The 18,098-nt window shown below is 37.6% G+C and overlaps 1 protein-coding gene across 2 annotated transcripts in view; it reads left to right on the top strand.

Moving 5' to 3' along the window:
• Positions 1–18,098, top strand: part of KIF26B (kinesin family member 26B) — a 282,367-nt gene that overhangs the window by 112,484 nt on the left and 151,785 nt on the right. For both annotated transcript variants that reach the window (XM_090135322.1, XM_090135323.1), the window contains one exon: positions 1,677–1,843. In XM_090135322.1, the coding sequence (XP_089991448.1) occupies positions 1,677–1,843 (167 nt within the window). The remainder of the gene's footprint in view (positions 1–1,676; positions 1,844–18,098) is intronic.

The following is an 18,098-nucleotide window of genomic DNA, read 5'->3' as shown; positions in this document are numbered from 1 at the left end:
GTTATGCAGTTGGCTGAAGTACCTCTTTCAAGCTCTGCCATCTTGCACTTTCAGGGAATCTGCTGACAGCAATAGAAATATGCTGCAGTGGCTATGGAAATTTATATTTGGCAATAGATGGAGAAGTTATGATTGCAATTAAGACTGTCATTGAGATAAGACACCTTGTTAGCTTAATTGCTATCAGGTTCCTTTGGAGTGAGTGTCACTTCCTGTTAACACTCAGCACTGTCTGAATCGAATAATGATCACAGAACGATAGAAGGGTTTGGGTTGGAAGGGACCTTTAAACATTCTCTAATTCCAATACCTCTGCCATGGTCCATAGAATCATAGAATTGCTATGGTTGGAAAAGACCTTAAAGATCATCAAGTCCAACCACGACCATCTCTAGTTAATTCCCTGCAAATACAAATAACTGAGTTAACAAAAAGCTTTGGCAATTCATTGATTAGTGAATTCAAGTGTATTGGATGCCTCAAGTGGACTTACATAGGTTAGTATAGCATTGAAGAGTCGGGTTACCTGTGCACAGGAAATAAGCGGAGGTACTGGCAGGTAGCCTAATTTCCTGAGTTTTGCCAGTAGCATGAGATGATTTTAAGTCCACTATCTCATTGGTAGCTTCTGAGAGCACTGCTCAGTCTTTACAGTGAACCTGTGAATCAGAAAGAGGCAGTGGGAAAGAAAAGTGATTAGGGCACTTTTAGTAATTTTTCTGGTTCCTCATAAAATACAGCAGCTAGTGTAGTACTCCATGAGGCATCACAGTTAATTGACCTCAAATATATAAGATATGGATGAACTTCTAGACTATCTTCTAGCTGTAGTAAAATAACAGCTGAACTAAAGCAAGCTTAATTGGAAAATGAGTTAGCAACAGGGTGATCTCAAATAATTTTCTTGATGTGCCTCAGAGATATCTTCTTGTTATTGTGATGATATCACCTCCTTATTGTGGTGATAAAGATAGGCACAAGAAATGAAATAAAATGCAGGGGTCTGGTTCTAGCAAACTTTTTACAGGAGGAAGGAAGCTATGCCTTGGATATCTGTTTTTCCAGACAGAGAAAGGCTGAAATGAGTTTTCGTAACAGAGACAAAATGCTGACTGGCCATCAGAAGTATGAAATCATGGGGTGTTTAAAACCTTTTAGGTAAGCCGATGAAAATGAACGGTAATGATAAACAATCTAGGATCCCAAGGGACTCCTTCCTGTGCTGTGTTGGCTTTCCTAAAGAAAGGTCAACAAAAATAGTTATGTGCTAGCACTGTGTTATTTTACAAAGGCAAATAATTTTTTTTTTCTATTTCCTGAAGTAAAATATAAATATCTTACGCATTTCAAAGCTCTTTTGGTTACCTTAATGTGAAACCTAAAAAAGATTACGGTTTACTCTTTCCATATGGATGGAAATCCATTGACATTATTGACATTTGTAATGATGGGATTAATTTATCCCATTAATTTTAATGCAAACAGGGTTAGGTCTGAGACTAAGTAATGTAGATTAGCGTGACAGATGCAAAAAACTTGTTCACAGAACTGCAAAGATTTAGTGAATGAAATTCCTCTCTCACTCTGTCTGCAACCCAGGGGCACTACTGGATGAGGAGGGGGTCAGCTAGTGAGCTTTAGCTGATTACACTCACTGCTTTTTTTTCTGTCTTCAGATATCTCAGCTTATGACAGAGACTAGTCGAGAGGGCCTGACTGAAGCAGCATTGAACCGCTACAATGCAGATAAACCCTCCTTGTACAGCTTCCCTGCTTCCCAGAGCGCATATGTTGCTGCTGATGTATCCACAGGCACCTCGGTGGCAGCATCTTTTTTTGCCAGGTAAGAAAGATCTCTCAGATTTTACTTCTCTGAAAATATAATTTCTTTCAAAGGAAATTCTGTAGTGAAGAGATGGGGTTGACTAACTACAGCACATGTCAAGAGGTGTATCTAGAAATACAACTCTATACAGTCTTGCTGAATTACCATGAAAATGTTTAATGCACTTATGTGCATTTGTCTCTAAGATGGGGATGATGCTTCTACTCTTTTATTTAAAATAACACTTAAACTCTTGATTTGGGTTAAAATGTGATTGCATTTGCAGAACAATCCCAGATTTAGTGTGATTTTTTTTGTGGAGATTCTCTGAAAGAGAAGGGTGCATCAGAGTTAGTTTTTGAGATAGGCAATAAATTATATTGCTGTCTGGAGGGGAATAGTTCTCTTTGGTAGACAACCTTCTGATTTCTGTAGTGAATTTTACTTCCATCTAGGCAAATTATCAAGACTTATACCTACAGATGGATCATTTAATGTTTTTATGTCATGTTTCTGTTTCTGCCATGCTTTTGAATTGACCTGACAGTCTAAACTCAGCCTCAGAATACCCTTTCTGTTGAGTACTGAGCCAGTGTTTCCAATTGAGGAATATTATGATTATCTCTATTAATTTGTTGGTAAAATGATTTGGTAAATAGGCATTACAGGTAATAAGTAATAAGTAATTCTCACAAGTGATTTTGAACATTCAGTACTAAAGTGTATGAAGGCTAAATTAACTCTGCTCTCCATACCTTATGTTGGAACAGTGGTAATTCCTTCAGTTTAGTGGTTTCCAGTGTGATTTCCTGCTGATTTCAATAAATTTCAAAGGGGGAAGATGACTAAGGATGGGTTTGGCCTTCTAATTTCTAAGAGCTTTTGAGTGCTAGTCTATTTGCAATGTCTACATCTGCTCCCTGTTGATTTTAGGAAAACTTAGAAGAAAATGAGGCTATTTCCTTTTCTCACAACTTCTCAGCACTGCCTTTTGCTGCACATGACATGAACATTGAGAATAATTGCGTGTAGCATATGCAGTAATCCTGCAGCACCTGTTACCAAAGACCCCTGGTGTTTAATCTTGGCTTTTGCTTTTAGGGCATTGGAAATAAAAATGGACAGCATTAATCTTCTGACTTCTAGCGTAGTTGTGACTGCCAACTATAGTAGATGCAGCTTCATTTTGATTTACTGTTTTGCATATTTCTTGCTTCCCTTAAACCTTGATGTAGGAGATCTGATTTATGGTGTCTCTGTCTTGGTTTGGAGAGAGAGAAAGATGAATGGATGTGGTTGCACTGTCTATAGAAGAAAATTATGGGCAGCGCCAGTTATTTTCTCTCTGTTTTTAACACCACGAGACTAACCTTCTCTCAAAGAGATCATAAATCCGTAGTAACAAGACTTTTTCCTAAACACCTGGAAGTTCAGAGCAGCAAACTTTTTATTCTACTTACTGATTTCCTGTTTCAAGAAGTACTGTTATGGTTCTGTCCGAGTAGCCTTGAAACTCCAGCTGTGATATACCCTGTCTGCAGAGTTATTCACTCAGCTGCTCAAAGATTCAGTTGAAATGTTGATGTAGTCTGCCTCTTCTATTCAGTTGCCTATTTTCAGGAGATGAATAAATATTCAGTTTCTTTAAAATCTCTGTTTTTCTGGTTAAATTTCTTCCATGGATATAAATGTCCATTTAGGGTATAGACAAAGACATTCACTTAGATTGTGTATTAATCATCCTCATTTGAGTAACCAGACTAAAGACTGGTACTGGTAACTAGAAAGACAATTGTTTGTTTTGCTGTCTCAGCAGTTATGAGAGAAAGACCAAGTTACTCTATTGTGCTAGTTACATCAATAGTCTCTTTGAATTTAATAAAGAATGACAATTAAGTGAAAACTGTAGAAATCTAGACAAAGAGAGAAAAAAAACAGTAGAAATTACTTCCGTTTCTTGTCAGAATATCTCTTTGTATGCAAATACAGGGTAAAATCAGACATCATTTCATTTCATCATTTCAGAAAGGAAAAAGTACATAGAAATTAGCATTGTGTCTTTTGTTCAGGCTATCTGTAAGCAAGCTGAGTTTCTAATCTGTCCAGTACAGAGCATATCAACACTGTACAAAATTTCAAAGTTGCCTACTTCTGCTTTTTTTTTTTTATTACTGAAGTGGAAACTATAAATCTAAGCCTTTTCATTTCAAGAGCTGTTTCATTTCCAGTTCTTCTCTGTTACCATGCTTTTGCCTTTCTGTGGCAACACTGACCTTTTATTATGACAGAACTACTTTAATTCATCGATGTGATCTTGCTTGAGTTATGTCCAACTGTGTGTGGGACAGCACTGTCAGGAGATTCCTAAGAGCACAATGACCTTTGGTTTAGGACAGTTAATTAGCTTTGGACTTAAGATTTGAATCTTGCTTATTTTGAGTCATCTTGGGTGTCTCCACAGAATACTGCATAGTAGAGAATGCAAGTAGGTGAGAATACCTGTAATTGGGATATGATAACAAAAATAAATGAATAAATAAATGACAATGAGTTTAGAATTATGGAAAGTACATGTTGATCATACTGTTTTGAAATGTTTCTCTTGAGGTTACTACAGTGTTAGTTAATAAAGCACAACTGGTACAATGCATGTGGATTTCACTGAGCTGTTTGGATTAATACTCTATGGACTCTTAATTAAAGTAAGCAAACAAAATTTGGAATGCATTTAAAGACAAAACTAGATGAAATTAATTACTATGTTAAATTACTCGTGCTGGGATTTTCTAGAGATAGAGGATGTCACAGGACATTAACTGGAAAAATATTTCACATTTCAGGTGATGCTCAAATTGTGGTGTTGGGAAGATTGTTATCCGGGCAGTGTTATATACCTCTGTCAAATATAATACCATAAATTCAGGAATAGAGAATATAGACCACGCTTACAGATTAGGGGTCTGTGTACTGAGAAGCACTTACTGGAAAGGATCTGTATGTTGTGGTTAATTAGTTGCATTATGAGTGCATAAAGGTCCACTGTGGCCAAGAAGGCTAATGTATCTGTTCAATATCTGCAAGAATAAGAAGATATGAAAAGAGATTGGGACGTTACTTTAACTCTGCTTTTGGAATAGATATTCTAGCACTGCTAGGATATTCTCTCTAATTCTGATGTGTACAGCTCAAGAAAGATGCTGAAAAAATGAAGAGGCTTTAGAAGAGACACTGAAATTGTTTGAAATTTGGAAAATATGCCTTCCAGCAGCTTGACTTCTTTAGTTTATCAAACAGATTTAGGGAGAGATGTTTGCAGTGCACAGGAAACCCCAGAATGGAACAGAAATATGATACTAAAGGACTTGAGTCTAGCAGACAAAAGCTTGTCAAGTTGTAATAGCAGGAAGTTGAATCTAGACAAACTTAGTGTTGTAATGAGATGTGCATAGTTAAGAAAGGGCAATGACCCATTGAAACGAACAAGAGTAGCAGTGCATTTGCTTTTAGTGTGTGCTTTTTCAATTAAAAAAGATATTTGAACAAGAAAAAAAAAGACTGTTGTTAGCCACAGTCTGTGGTTTTTAAGAGATTCAATATAGGAAAGATCCATTGCTTTTTCTATGCAGGAAGTTACATTAAAGAATCATAATAACCTCATTTAACAATCTGGGAAGGCATATTCATTTGTGTTCAAGTTACAACACCAAAGAGTACTATTTCTGTTCCTCTATCAGCCAAAAATGCTGTAATGAAACTAAAGATAAAATTGCCATGAAGAAAGAAGTATTCATTTTTTTTTTTTTTAATTTAGATAGGAATGATTAGCAAATAGGTTATGTCAGATTTTTTTTTCTTTTTTGTAATTGAACTTCAGAGAGCTTTTTACGTTTTTTAGCTATCAGTGTGTAGAATTTTCATTTTTGCCTTATATGCAAGAAGATGTGGGAATCTGTTTTCTTTCATAGCTTCCCTGGGTAAACATCTGGCTTAGAAATGCATTGTTTTCCTCATCCTGCCATCTCTTGTCTGTTTCAGAAAGTGTATCATTGTATATCTTAAAACAAAAAACCTCAAAAACAAAACAAAAAAAACTCTAAGAAGTTATTAATTCTTTGCTTTTTTCTTTGCATTTGGATTAAGCATACTAGTCAGCAAAGATGATGGGTGTTTATCACTGACGCAAGCATATTAATCTAAATCATGTGTGTGAGAAAAAAACATCTTAGTATTTTCACATCAAAATTACGATGAGAAGTCAGCAGCCAAAGCTGAAATAAAAAACGTACTGTATCTGAAGTCAAAGACTTTGGGGTAAATGTATGTACTTGAAAATTACTGGGATGAAACCAATGTTTAAAAAAAAAAAAAAAAAAGCAATACAAATCCAGCTGTTTTACTTGATGGATCATAAAATCTGAATAAGGTCCTTCAAGGGCTTTTTTTTTTTTTATAGTGAGAGACTTTTTTTTTTGTATAGTTACAGCAGCATCTGTTTCCCATCTCTGGGAATTCAGAGAATCCACAGGCACCGACATGCTGTCTGCTGCAGAGAAGCTCTGCAAGCTTTGAGACAAGTGCTCGATATGTAATATAATTGTCTGCAAGCTGGAAAGATGTCATTGTTTTCAGGGAAGAGGTGAAATCTAAATCAGTGACATAAGCAATAAGAGCAGACCTTGCATAAAACTTCCTTTGTTCAGTCCCCTCTGTAAGGAGGGGACTGCTAAGCTAGCAACACCTGAGTCAGTAAGATTAATCAGCTGGAGAAGGAAAGCAAGGCATAGCAAGAGGACTGGATGGCTTTTTACTGGGGCTATATCCTTCATGGAGGGTTCAAACAGTGGAATGGATAGAATAATTGTAAACAGATTTGAGCCTGAAATGTAAGTGCCCTTTTATGAATAACGACACTGGATTTAGTTAATGTTGAATGATGAATTTCTCTTCATTTCTGGTTTATCACATTTTTCATTCTAATGCCTTACCCTTTCTATAAACAGAATTTATGTATAAGTAGTAATCATATTGTTATCTTACATGAAATTGTTACTTCATGGTAAGAGTTTGTTACATGTTACTGGACATCTGGTGTCACATAAAGCAAAGTCTTCAGGAAGGATGCCACGAATATGAGTCTGGATACAGCACTGATTTTCTTGTCCATATTCAGTGTGTTCACTGTGTTGTTGCTTAATTACTAATATGCTACAGGTAATGGAGAGGCCATGTAGATGTTGTGCTTCTCTTATGGGTGGAGATGAACTCAACCTCAGTAGAATTAATTATAAATTGCACTTAAAAACACCTCTGTACTTGAATGAAACACTACATCATTCTAGGGCACCTGCTTATGCAAATATATACAGAAGAGATGATGGAAAATACCTTGTAATCCCCAGAGGACCACCACTGTGCTGTGTGTAGTAACCTATAGTATTGTGCATTTGTCCAGGGAACTGCAGAACTGGATTCTAGTCTCCTTTGAACCTGAAATGTACGTAGGTAGCTTGGTAGGTAGTTCACGCTACCCAAAAGAATGCCTTATCATTGCTCCAGTAATTTAGAAAGGAGTGGCAGGATCTACAAGGCTGCTGACAAGGAGGGAGAGTCCCTTCACTAGGCTCAGAGAGCAAGATCAGGCAGGCTATAGCTGCTGTTTGCCTCCTTCAGTTGCCACCTCTAAAAGAAAGAAGTGCCAGCCACTGTGTGTGAATCGTAACTCATTCCCAAGAGGAAAGCTGAGGCTGTGACTCCATATTTCACACAGGTCCTTAGTTCTGTGCTACAAAAACGCTGTGGTCAAGGAAAGAGGTGTTATTTCAGAAATGTCTTTCTTCAGTGTTAGCTATTGGATCGGCTTGTGTTTCTGGTGTGCGAAGCTGGAATGTTGTTGAGCAAAGTTCTTGACTCTTCCTATATCCTGGATGTAAAATTAGGTTCCTCACATGAGTTCATGACTTTATCATTGTCTGAGCTGCTAGGAAATCCCTGTAATTAAGGCTTTTTATGGACTGAGACTGAAGAATACGTTCAGACTAAAAGTTTCAGCTTTAATTTGCATTACAAATAAGTACGTTATGAATACAAGAACCGTAAATTCCTAGAGTAAAATGTTCAAAATTGCTGAAGAGATCAAGTTTACAAGAATACTGAGGTGAGAATGATTTGAAAACCTAGGTCCCAGTTTTAAAAAGAGAGTGCTTATGAGCTTAAGTAACAGTGACTATCACTAAAACCCAGACTCCTGAAATTATAGGTAGCCTCTGAAAACTGTACCTGTGATGATTACAACTTTTTCGTTCCTTCCATGAGACAGGTTTTATAGTTGTGCTCTCATTCAGATCTATCTCTGGTTCTGTCATAAAGCACTATTCCTGTATTTTGAACATTATTTTTAATTCCTAATGAATAACTAGAATAAAACTCCAAACGCATTATAGAATATGCTTGTTCCAAGGGACAATATCTTAAATGGAAACAGATCCTTTTCTTTTTCTTTGTGCCAACTCTTTGTTTAGTAGTATGGCAATTGCACATGCATATTCCAGATGTTCCTGGGAACAAAATTCCTCCTTAATTTACAGCAGAATCTGGTTTTATCCCTTGCTGGCTTTGCATTTGTCAAACATACAAATGTTTAAAGCCTTATACTCAACTATGCAGTAGTAGTCTTTTGTATACCTCTTAAAAACTGATGTTTATAAAATTACAAAATAATCCAGGTTGGAAGGAACCCCTCCAGGTTTTCTAGTCCTACTCCCTGTTCAAAGCAGGCCCAGTTGCATCAGATTGCTTACAGTTGTGTCTTATGGAGCTTTGAATGTGTATGGATGAAGTTTGGACAAATTCCCAGAGTCCCTGTTCTGTTGGTTGGCCATACATTCATGGTGAAAACAAGATCTTTGTGTGATTGGCATTTCCCACATTGCAACTTGTCTTTTGCCTCTTCTTTTGTCCCAATGTATCTTCAGGAATGCATCTGGCCTGGTTTTCTTTAAATTCTCTCATCAGCTGTAGACAGCTCTAAGATCTCCTATTTACCTGTTCAGGACTGAGTAAACCCAGATGTCTCAACATATCCTTGTACTTTACATGCTCCAGCCCACTGTTTCCTAGATGTTTGTCTCTGTGGACAAAGAAATAATTTGCATTGGAGAGAAGGTAATGGAAATATACCTTCAGTGAGATAATGTTCTAGAGATATAAAGTTCTTATATAGGAAACCTGTCTGTGGTGAAACTCAAATCAGTTTTTTCTGAGACTTAGCAAAATGTAAGGTTTCAGATGCAGTCTTTTCTACAGCTATATTTTCTCTGCTGTTCTCGTAGTGAATATTAGTGTGGAACATCCATGTTCATTAATATTTGCAGAGTCTTTGGCTGAGAATCAAACGGCATTGACAGCCCCAGCCTATGTTTCATATCCTCAGGAATCATTAAACATTGACGTTCATGAAAAAAGCCATCACCACAGATTGTGCTGATTTGGACATCAGATGACTGTGTAGGCCACAACAGGATTTCTCCATGGAAAGCTTATTATGCATGCTTGCTGGTGCTCTTGCTACAGATTGGAGGGGGTAGAAGACTCAGGCAGTGCTACGGTCTTGTCAGGGCTATGCTGAGGTGGGGGACTGTGGGGAACTGGCCTTGATGCAACCTCGCTAGCACAGGGTCTCAGGGGGGCTTAAATGGAGTCCTGAGCCTGGGCAGGTTTGGAGTCAGGCCCAGGAGACCAGAGAAGGATCTGTAAGATCTGTGATAGCCTTCGAGGTCTTGTCGGACTTGGAACCCGGACTAAGAGGAGCAGGGGTGAAGCCTGAGCTAGCAGTGGGTGTGAGGCTGGAAAAGGGGCGCAGCGCAACACTGCAAGCTGTGGAAAGGTTTATTCTCTGACAGCTTGTTCATGCAGGCCATGGTTCTGGTGCTGAGGAGCTAATGTTTGGATAAGGCCTGGGGTTAGGAGAAAGAAGAACACCGATCTGCTTCTGGCATGAGGCTGACAAGAAACTGGAAAGTGATGGAATAGGCTGCAAAACATTTCTCCCTCTGAATTTCTCCCTTGATGACCCGCAAAGTAATTTGGCTGAGTCAGTTAATACAGTAGAGGGAGGAATTGCTGTATTGTCTGCAAAATTGTAAGTGTAAGCATCCGTCAGTTTCTCAGTGCTGGTGTCAATCCTATGTCTGTAGCATATGAAAGATTAATAACAAGACATGCACGCACTGTAACTTTCATTGGTCTATTTAGTTTGCTTAGAAGTCTTTATTTTTGCACTAGAACCAGTATGATTTCGTACTTATTTTGACTCCCACTGTGGAGAGTCATCGGAGGTGTGTATAGTATTGGTGTTTGTTTCCGCGAATCTTATTGCGTTAGGAAGTAATTACTACAGCCCTCATTTTCTCATTGCTTCAGCTATTACCAAAATGTGGGGGTGGAGAAATTCAGCCCAGGCACTATTCATTTTTCACACAAGTCACAGAAAAAGAGCAGCAAGTGCTAACTACAAATTTCAAGTTGAAAGTTTCTTCTTTGTGTCTGTTTCCAAACAGCAGATTCCCTCCACACCCACATGTTGGAGACACAAAGAAGATACTGGAGCATGCAAATACATATTTTTCTATAAGCTTATTTTCTCCTTTATATGACCATCAAAACAGGAGATTGTCTAGCTTGGTCACTCGATCTGTCTTGACAAGCAGGATCTACCTAGATTTACCCAACACTTTCTGACCTGGCAAGCACAGCAATATAAATCTGAAGTGGTCAAGTGCTCTTTGATATTCAACTCCTTCCCATGTGCTTTAATATGAAAATGATTTCTTTTTCCCTTGGTGCTTCTGCACCACTTTAAGTTCGTTGGTTTGAAGTTCAGTGTTTGTAATGATGTTGCCAACAGCATTTCATTGGAACGCAGTACAATTGTTTAATGATTTGATCATTTCAGATTTGAATGATACTCCCGTTACATACATCTTCATCCTCTGAAAGAGTTTCTCACCTTTGGAGACTTCCTATGGCCTGCTGAGATTCTTTAGCCTTTTGTGGTTCCCCAATCATCTCTCCTTAATTTTCTTACTATATATTCCAAGTGCTCTTATTGCCTTCTCTTGGCTCTTTCTCATATTGCATTTGATTCCATGCTGTTCTTTGTTCATGAATGTTAGCACTGTTGTTAACCCTGGAAGTTAAATACCACAGAGCTGTTTGCTCACTCTCCTGAGGTTGGATGGGAGAGAGAATTAGAAAGGTAAAAGTGTGAAAACTCATGGGTTGAGGTAAAGACAATAATTGGGTAAAGCAAAAGCAGCACACACAAGCAAAGCAATTCATTCACTACTTTCCATTGGAAGACATATTCAGACGCTTACAGAAAGGAAGGCAGGGTTCATCTCACATAATAGTTTCTTGGAATGACAAATGCCATTACTTTTGAACATCTGCCTTCCTCCAGCTTTACCTCAACTTTTATTGGTGGGCATGCTGCCATATGGTATGGAATATATCCTTTCACTCAGACCAGGTCAGCTCTATTGGTGTATCCCCTCCAAACTTTTACTGCTCCCCCAGCCTCTTGGCTGGCAGGGTAGCATGAGATGAAGAAAAGTCTTTCATACTGCGTAAGTACTGCTCTGCAATGAATGAAAATATCAGTGGATTAGCACCACTGCTTTCACTGAATATTTAAAACACAGTATGATAGAAGCCTTTATGAAGGAAATTTATTGTATCCCAGTGAAAACCATGGCAGACACTAAAAAGCAATCCTGTTGGTTGAATAAAGTTAAACTATTCCTCTTTGTCATCTTCCACCAGATATCTCTTCTTTCCCTGGTTTGACTACATCTTCCTTTTGGTTGTGTTGATTCTGTTCCTGAGGAGAGGCAACCTTGGATATATGTTCAGAGTGGGGGATAAGAGGCTGAATAGCTGCCCTACAAAAAGGCACCAGGGTTTCTGGCTCATGGAAAGTTGAACTTGCCAACAAGTGGGGGGAGGGATTGTCCTACTCTGCTCTGTGCTGAGCCGCCTCACCTTGATCACTGGGTGCAGGTTTGGATGCCGCAATGTAAGGACATAAAACAATAAGAGAGTGGCCAAAGGAGTGCAACAAAGGTGAAGGAGCATGAGGAGTGTCTCAGGTCACTTGGTGACCAGAGTTAATAGCAAAGCCTGATTATAAGGTGATGGTGACCATATATATAGCAGCAGATTTCTTAGTATAAATTGTGTGTGCACAGTGGGATGATGGAGTTTCTTGCTGCAGGGTCATGACCAGGGGAATAGCAAAAAAATTTAGGGTGTTGTCTCAAAGATTTTGGGGATGTCAGTGCACGTCAGGTATTCTGCAGTCAGGCAGATATTCATCCCCTTTGTCCTGGTAATAGACATTCACCTGTTCCTTGTGTGTGAGGATTCCCAGTTTTCTTCTGTGTCTTCCCTCAACTCTGGCCATCCAGCAGCTTTTCCTGCAAGAAACTATCTGCTCTGCACTGTGCATTTGAGTTGCTTTTTTAGGACTGAACTGTGAACTTAAGGATACATTAAATTTGGTTTTGAACAGCTGCCTAGCTGCTGTGATGTGATTAATTCTCTGCTGTTTTTTCAATCTCCCTCAGCATTTTGAAAGCACCCTGTTGCTCATGCCAATCCAGATATGTACCCTGCAAAACAGAACACCATATTCAAATTAATAAAGATTAATTAGTAAAGAATTAAAAGAATGAAAGATAATTAATGCCAATCAACATGAACTTACGGAAAATAGCTCTTGTCAAAATGACTTGTAATCTCATCAGAAAGAAATATCAAGTGGAGTTGATTAAATATAATTGCATTGATGTGAAATTTGGAAGTTGAGGACTCTTAAGCCTACTGGGTGTGTAAAAGGAGGCAGTGGCTAAGAGATGAAGGAAGAAAAGCTCAGAGTTGAAGTAATGTCTATACTGTAAGACGGTTTTAACTATTGCAGTTGAAAGAATAGTAAGTCTTTTTAAGGATGATTTCTAAAAATTTAAAGCGGAGTTCTGTGGCCTGTTATATAAGAAAGGAAGCATGGTGATGATGTAGCTCTTTTCTTGTTGTATAAACCAACATATTTCAAAATGGAAAAGCTCTTAGAAGAGAGTGGCAGGTGTATCTTTGAAAAAAGAAGCGGCAAGGAAATTGTAACCGAGTCAGGGATGGGGATAGAAGAGACAAACTCAGAAGCAGTGTAGTCCAAGGAACAGTGTGAAACTTGGGAAGTAGCATGTGTGCTTTTCAAAGAATAAGTATTTATGTTACAGTTAATGAAATATTTAGTTTGCAAAAGTGTTTTCCTAAATGTTTATTAGTCAAGTAAATTCCCTGTTATTGAATTTTGGGTCTCTTCCACCTTTTGTCATGATGCACTGTGATTGGTATCTGATTTTTTTTTCTTTTGTATTTTGTATAAATTTTTCTGTTGACGTGAAGGTCATACTAGTTGCTGAAAAAAAGGAAAATCTAAATTATTGTTTATTGCCACTTATTATTTACAATAAGTAATACTATGAAGGTACTATTTAAGTCTGTGGAAAGATATCCGTCTGAGCAGGACATGGGCATTCAAGCTTCATCACTTTGAGAAGAGAGCCACAAGGAGTGTTTTACCTGACGATTGAAATTTGAGTGAAATTGAGCTTAACAGAGCTATGGAGATTCCTTCAGGACACAATTTCTTTTCTATGTCTTTATGGTAGGTTAGATTTAAAAGCTTGTAATTTATTTCTAACTAACTTCCATCAGCATCATCATGTTTTAATGTTTATTAAGCATTTCAATTGCACTGGCAAACACAAAAGGGTTAAAAATTCAAGGAAATAATCCCTTTCTTTCACTTTTCTATCCAGTCCTAACCATCTAAGTCTGGCACAAAAGGGTCAATTCTGACTAAAATATTATTGTTATTTTTTTTAATTAAAAGCTTTGCTAACGAAGTTCTCCTGCACGGAATTTTTTTGCACCAATCTACTGTGGTTGCCTGCCAAGAACAAACTGGGTTTATAGCGGTTGGAAACTAAACATTGCAGACTGACTTGTTTTCTTGAGACACAAAACTGCAATGAGTATAAGTGCAAATTGATAGGCTTGCTGTGGTTTTTTGCTCGATGTGATTGCCTTTATGAAAGGTTCTGAGGGAGGAATGCCAGCTAGGTGTGCCCTTTGCTTTCAGCAAGCTCAGCATCTCAGTGATGCATCACTCAGGGTGATGGGGGGAAGCTTTTGCTTGTTTTTTTTTTTCCTCCACTGTGATAGCAAATCTCTCTTCTAGCCAACTGTAATGCTAATTTCATTCAGAGATAGAAGTGTATTTTTCTGTGGTTCTGTCAAGCAGCTTAAATAATTTGAAGCTATTTACAGTGCAGAACTTTTTTAATTTTCTGATTTTAATCTACTGGGTTAACTATCTGGGAAGTATCAAGCCCACCTTTAGCAAGGCTCTCATGCTCCTGTCATGTTCCCACATGTTGTCCCTCACTTGCCCTCCCTCCATCGCTGCTTCCATTACCCAGTTGTTAGAGTGCCTTCTACAAGGACCTCAGCAAATATGTGACAGTGTGATAATGAGCCTGTGTCAGAGCATTGAAGCTATCCTCATTTCTTACTGAGAGTTGTAGTTAGAGTAGAGGATGATGAAGATACCAACTATGCATAATTAGGAATAATAATTAACAGTTAAAATGGTCCCCATTTTTACATCAGTGGGAGTTTTTCCTATCAGCTTTGCTGGTCAAGCTTTATCCTAATAAGGGGCCAGACCTGCCTTCTCTTTCTTAATCCTTAAGCAGCAGCTAACAGTGGAAAGGTATAGTAAAATGCAGTTTATTGTTATGGCTCTTTTACCACGTCATGGGCTCTTCTACTGGGATCAGTGAAAAATTGATGAAATGAAGAGTCCTTCCTTGGCATTACCTTAGTTTGCATGCCAAATTACTCTTTTGTGTCTCTCCTGCTGCTGAGCTTATATTATTCTTGCATTGTTACCATCGTGTCTTTGCTTAGAGTTGTTCATGGTTCATGATACCTCCTATAAATACAGTTTTTCTGAATTTAGTAGTTGTTTAAGTTTTGAGGTGTTTTTGATTATTTTGCCTGCTCCCTGGTTACCTGTATGGTATCTGTCCCTTCAACTGAATGGATTAAAATATCTGTATTTGGCTCAAACTTTAAAATTAGTTGTACTGTAATCTTCTTTAATCATCTTAAGCCTTCTTCAGTTTGCTAGGTAAAATCAGGAAGGCAAGTATATGTGGTAAACAGGGTTTTTTCTTTCAAATACAGATATGGACAAAATTGAATTTCCATAATAAATATACAGTTTGTCCAATAGTATTTTGTAGTTGTTTCCAAAAGAAAGGAGCAGAAACGTTGTATCTGGATTCTGCTCTATACTTCAAGGGATGCAGTAAAAAATTATTTTACTCTAAACTTAACCTGAAGAAGTGTACCCTGTAGCCATTCTAAATATATTCCTTTAAACCTTTTAACAGTATATACATATAGAGATGGACCTGACAGCTGATTTATTTACACTCTACTAACAAATAAGAAAATGCTGAGTGTTATGTTTTTTTAAATGCACACTCTAGTTAGTATTCATAAATAATTGTTTAGCACAGGAATGTGTTTTATATTTTTCTATGGAAGAAAAAGGTGTTACTTGGTTTCTTATTTTTGTTTTTATTTGAAAGTTTCTGAGTCACTCCACAAATGTGGCTCTAGACATCTGATGTCAGGGTAATTAAATAACTAGGATTTCAGCCAACCTCCTGAGTCCTGTCGCTGATGACATTGTTTTTATCATCAGCTTTAGTACCACTTCATGTTCACATCTGTCTGCATAACGTATTTGTGCAAATGCAAATATTAGATCTGAATCATCATCCTTGAGTTCTGGTCATCAGGATGAAGAGGCTGATTCATTGTGGAAGCCCCCGAGTGTTTTCTGTGCTCGAGTATTTCTTCAGCTCTTCGGCCTAGATGAACATCACCTCAGAAGACTTTTATGTTAAACATATGGCAATAAAATCTATTTGGGCATACGTGTTGATATATGTGCATATGTGCATACACAATGAGTGTAAGCAAATGCATTTTGCTTCTTTGGAATTGTTTTATTTAATAGAAGAAATTCAGAGCTTTTTATTGAACAAATATCACAAAACATTTTAGGTAGTACAGGTTGTAGAGACTGATCTAGCTCCCACTGAGTCACTAAAACTCTTTAATATTATGGAAATTGGGTCACTTTCTTCAAAAGATATAAATCTGTTTGGTGGTATTTATTACATTTAAAATAACACTAATAGATAGTGCATTGTTTTGGATTAAAATTTTATATAAATTTTTTTTTCAATTCTAGTGGAAACAACTTTGACTTGTTTTCCATAAGTATTTATGCAAAGAGATCTTGTCAGCAAAACTTGAAGAAACAAGTGTCTGCTGATGTATGTGTTTGCAGCTGAAGTGGGCATTCTGAAAATGTTCCTTGCTTGCCTGAGAGTCAGACAGGAGGCAAAATTTACATTATGTAGTTTATCTCACCAATCAATTCCTTTTTTGTTATTGAGAAAGAGCAGTGATAAATTTTCAATCATCTATGGACTGTTTTATGTGTCTGTAAAAGCATGCTTTTGAGTAGTCTCAATAAGGAAGATATTTGTAATAACCTCGTTATTTCAGAAGTTTGGCAATAATGGCTCATAGGATGAACTTTATATAAATGTAACATTCAGATCTCACATCAGAACAAGCTGGATCTGAACTGACAAGCTAGGTATGAAGAAATTCCCATTCCATCTTTGGGTTTCTAGGAAATGTATTTCCTTATAATAATCTTTCCAGTGTGATGAACGAGGAGGAGTAGTTAACGAGTTCAAGGAATGAACCAAGGGAACAATCTGATCAGAAATAATGCAGCCGTTGAGATTTGGTGTAAGTCTATACTGGTCGTTTTTGTCTACTGGATTTGTTTGTGGAATGGTTGGTGGCCCTGCACGTGGCAGGGGGGTTGGAGATTCATGATCCTTGAGGTCCCTTCCAACCCTGGCAATTCTGTGATTCTGTGATTCTGTTTACTGTAACTGGAATTGTAGGACTGGAGTTTTTTCTTATGCCAAGGGGGACTGAGATTACAGTCTGTATGTATCACTTTTTGTGAGGTGAAGGCACAGACTGAGTCTACAGTGCTCCAGAGGAAAGTCTGTCTGGCTTTTAGCAGTGATAAACTGTTCCAAAAACAGTCAGTCTTCTATCATCTATCTATCTATCATATATCTACACTGTCTACAAAGTTTTTGTTGATAAATTACAAGCCCTTCATATGCAACTTTGATCACATCTTCCCATTTGCTGTCATCTGACTGCTTTATATAGCACTGCCGAATGGATCTGACCTCAAAGTCAGCATATTTGGCTGGCCTCCAATTCAGGGGTGCTGCCGTGTCTCTTTCTATCTCTGTCCCTGAGATAATTAAACAAAGGGATCTTGACATGGCTTTCTTCTGCTTCTTCATTTCTCAGCCTTTCAGAACTTCTGTAACTTGGCATTGGAGGGCTGATTCTTCCATTCATATCAGAAAAAGGACAGTGTATGTTAGAAGTGGTATGATTTTCATTAGTGTACCACAAAATTCTCCAAACTGCTCAGTGTGAAGATCCTGTGGCTGTTTTAATCTCAGAGGTAACCTCTTAGTCGAGTGTTTTGTCTTCTTTCATTTTATAGTCTAATCTACATGGAATAAGGTGGGTTTTCTGTTTGCTTTTCATTTTTCTTTTCTTTTCTTTTCTTTTCTTTTTTTTTTCCAGAGAAAGAAAGCTTTAACTTTACAGAAACTTTGTACAGAAACTCTGTTTGAAGCTATAGCTGATAATTAACTGGGTGCCAGTCAAGGTAGTTTAGATAGTAACATAAGAAGAGTGCATACTCATTAACTCCATATTCCTATTAAAATCAAATTTATTTTCTCTCTCTTTTCTTTTTGGCATTTGGATTATAAATTGTACACAGTGTCATGGGCCACTGGACAGTCATCTGAGTGTGGCTTGCTCTGAATAAATGATACTGAACAGTCCTAGGCAAGCCTCATTCCTTTACAGAGATAATTTTAATTAAATTTCAATTGACCTAAAAAAAGGGAAGAAACTAATTAAAATTATAAAGAGGTATTTCAGTTGACGTAATCTGTCAGTAAGAAAAAGAGAAAATCAATCTGCCACAGAGTTTTCTGGCACCACTTGTACACAG

This window comes from Phasianus colchicus, chromosome 2, assembly GCF_987193195.1.
Source record: "Phasianus colchicus chromosome 2, bPhaCol1.hap1.1, whole genome shotgun sequence".
Lineage (NCBI taxonomy): Eukaryota > Metazoa > Chordata > Aves > Galliformes > Phasianidae > Phasianus > Phasianus colchicus.
Note: the sequence above shows the minus strand (reverse complement) of the source record. Positions and strands in the feature narration are given on the sequence as shown.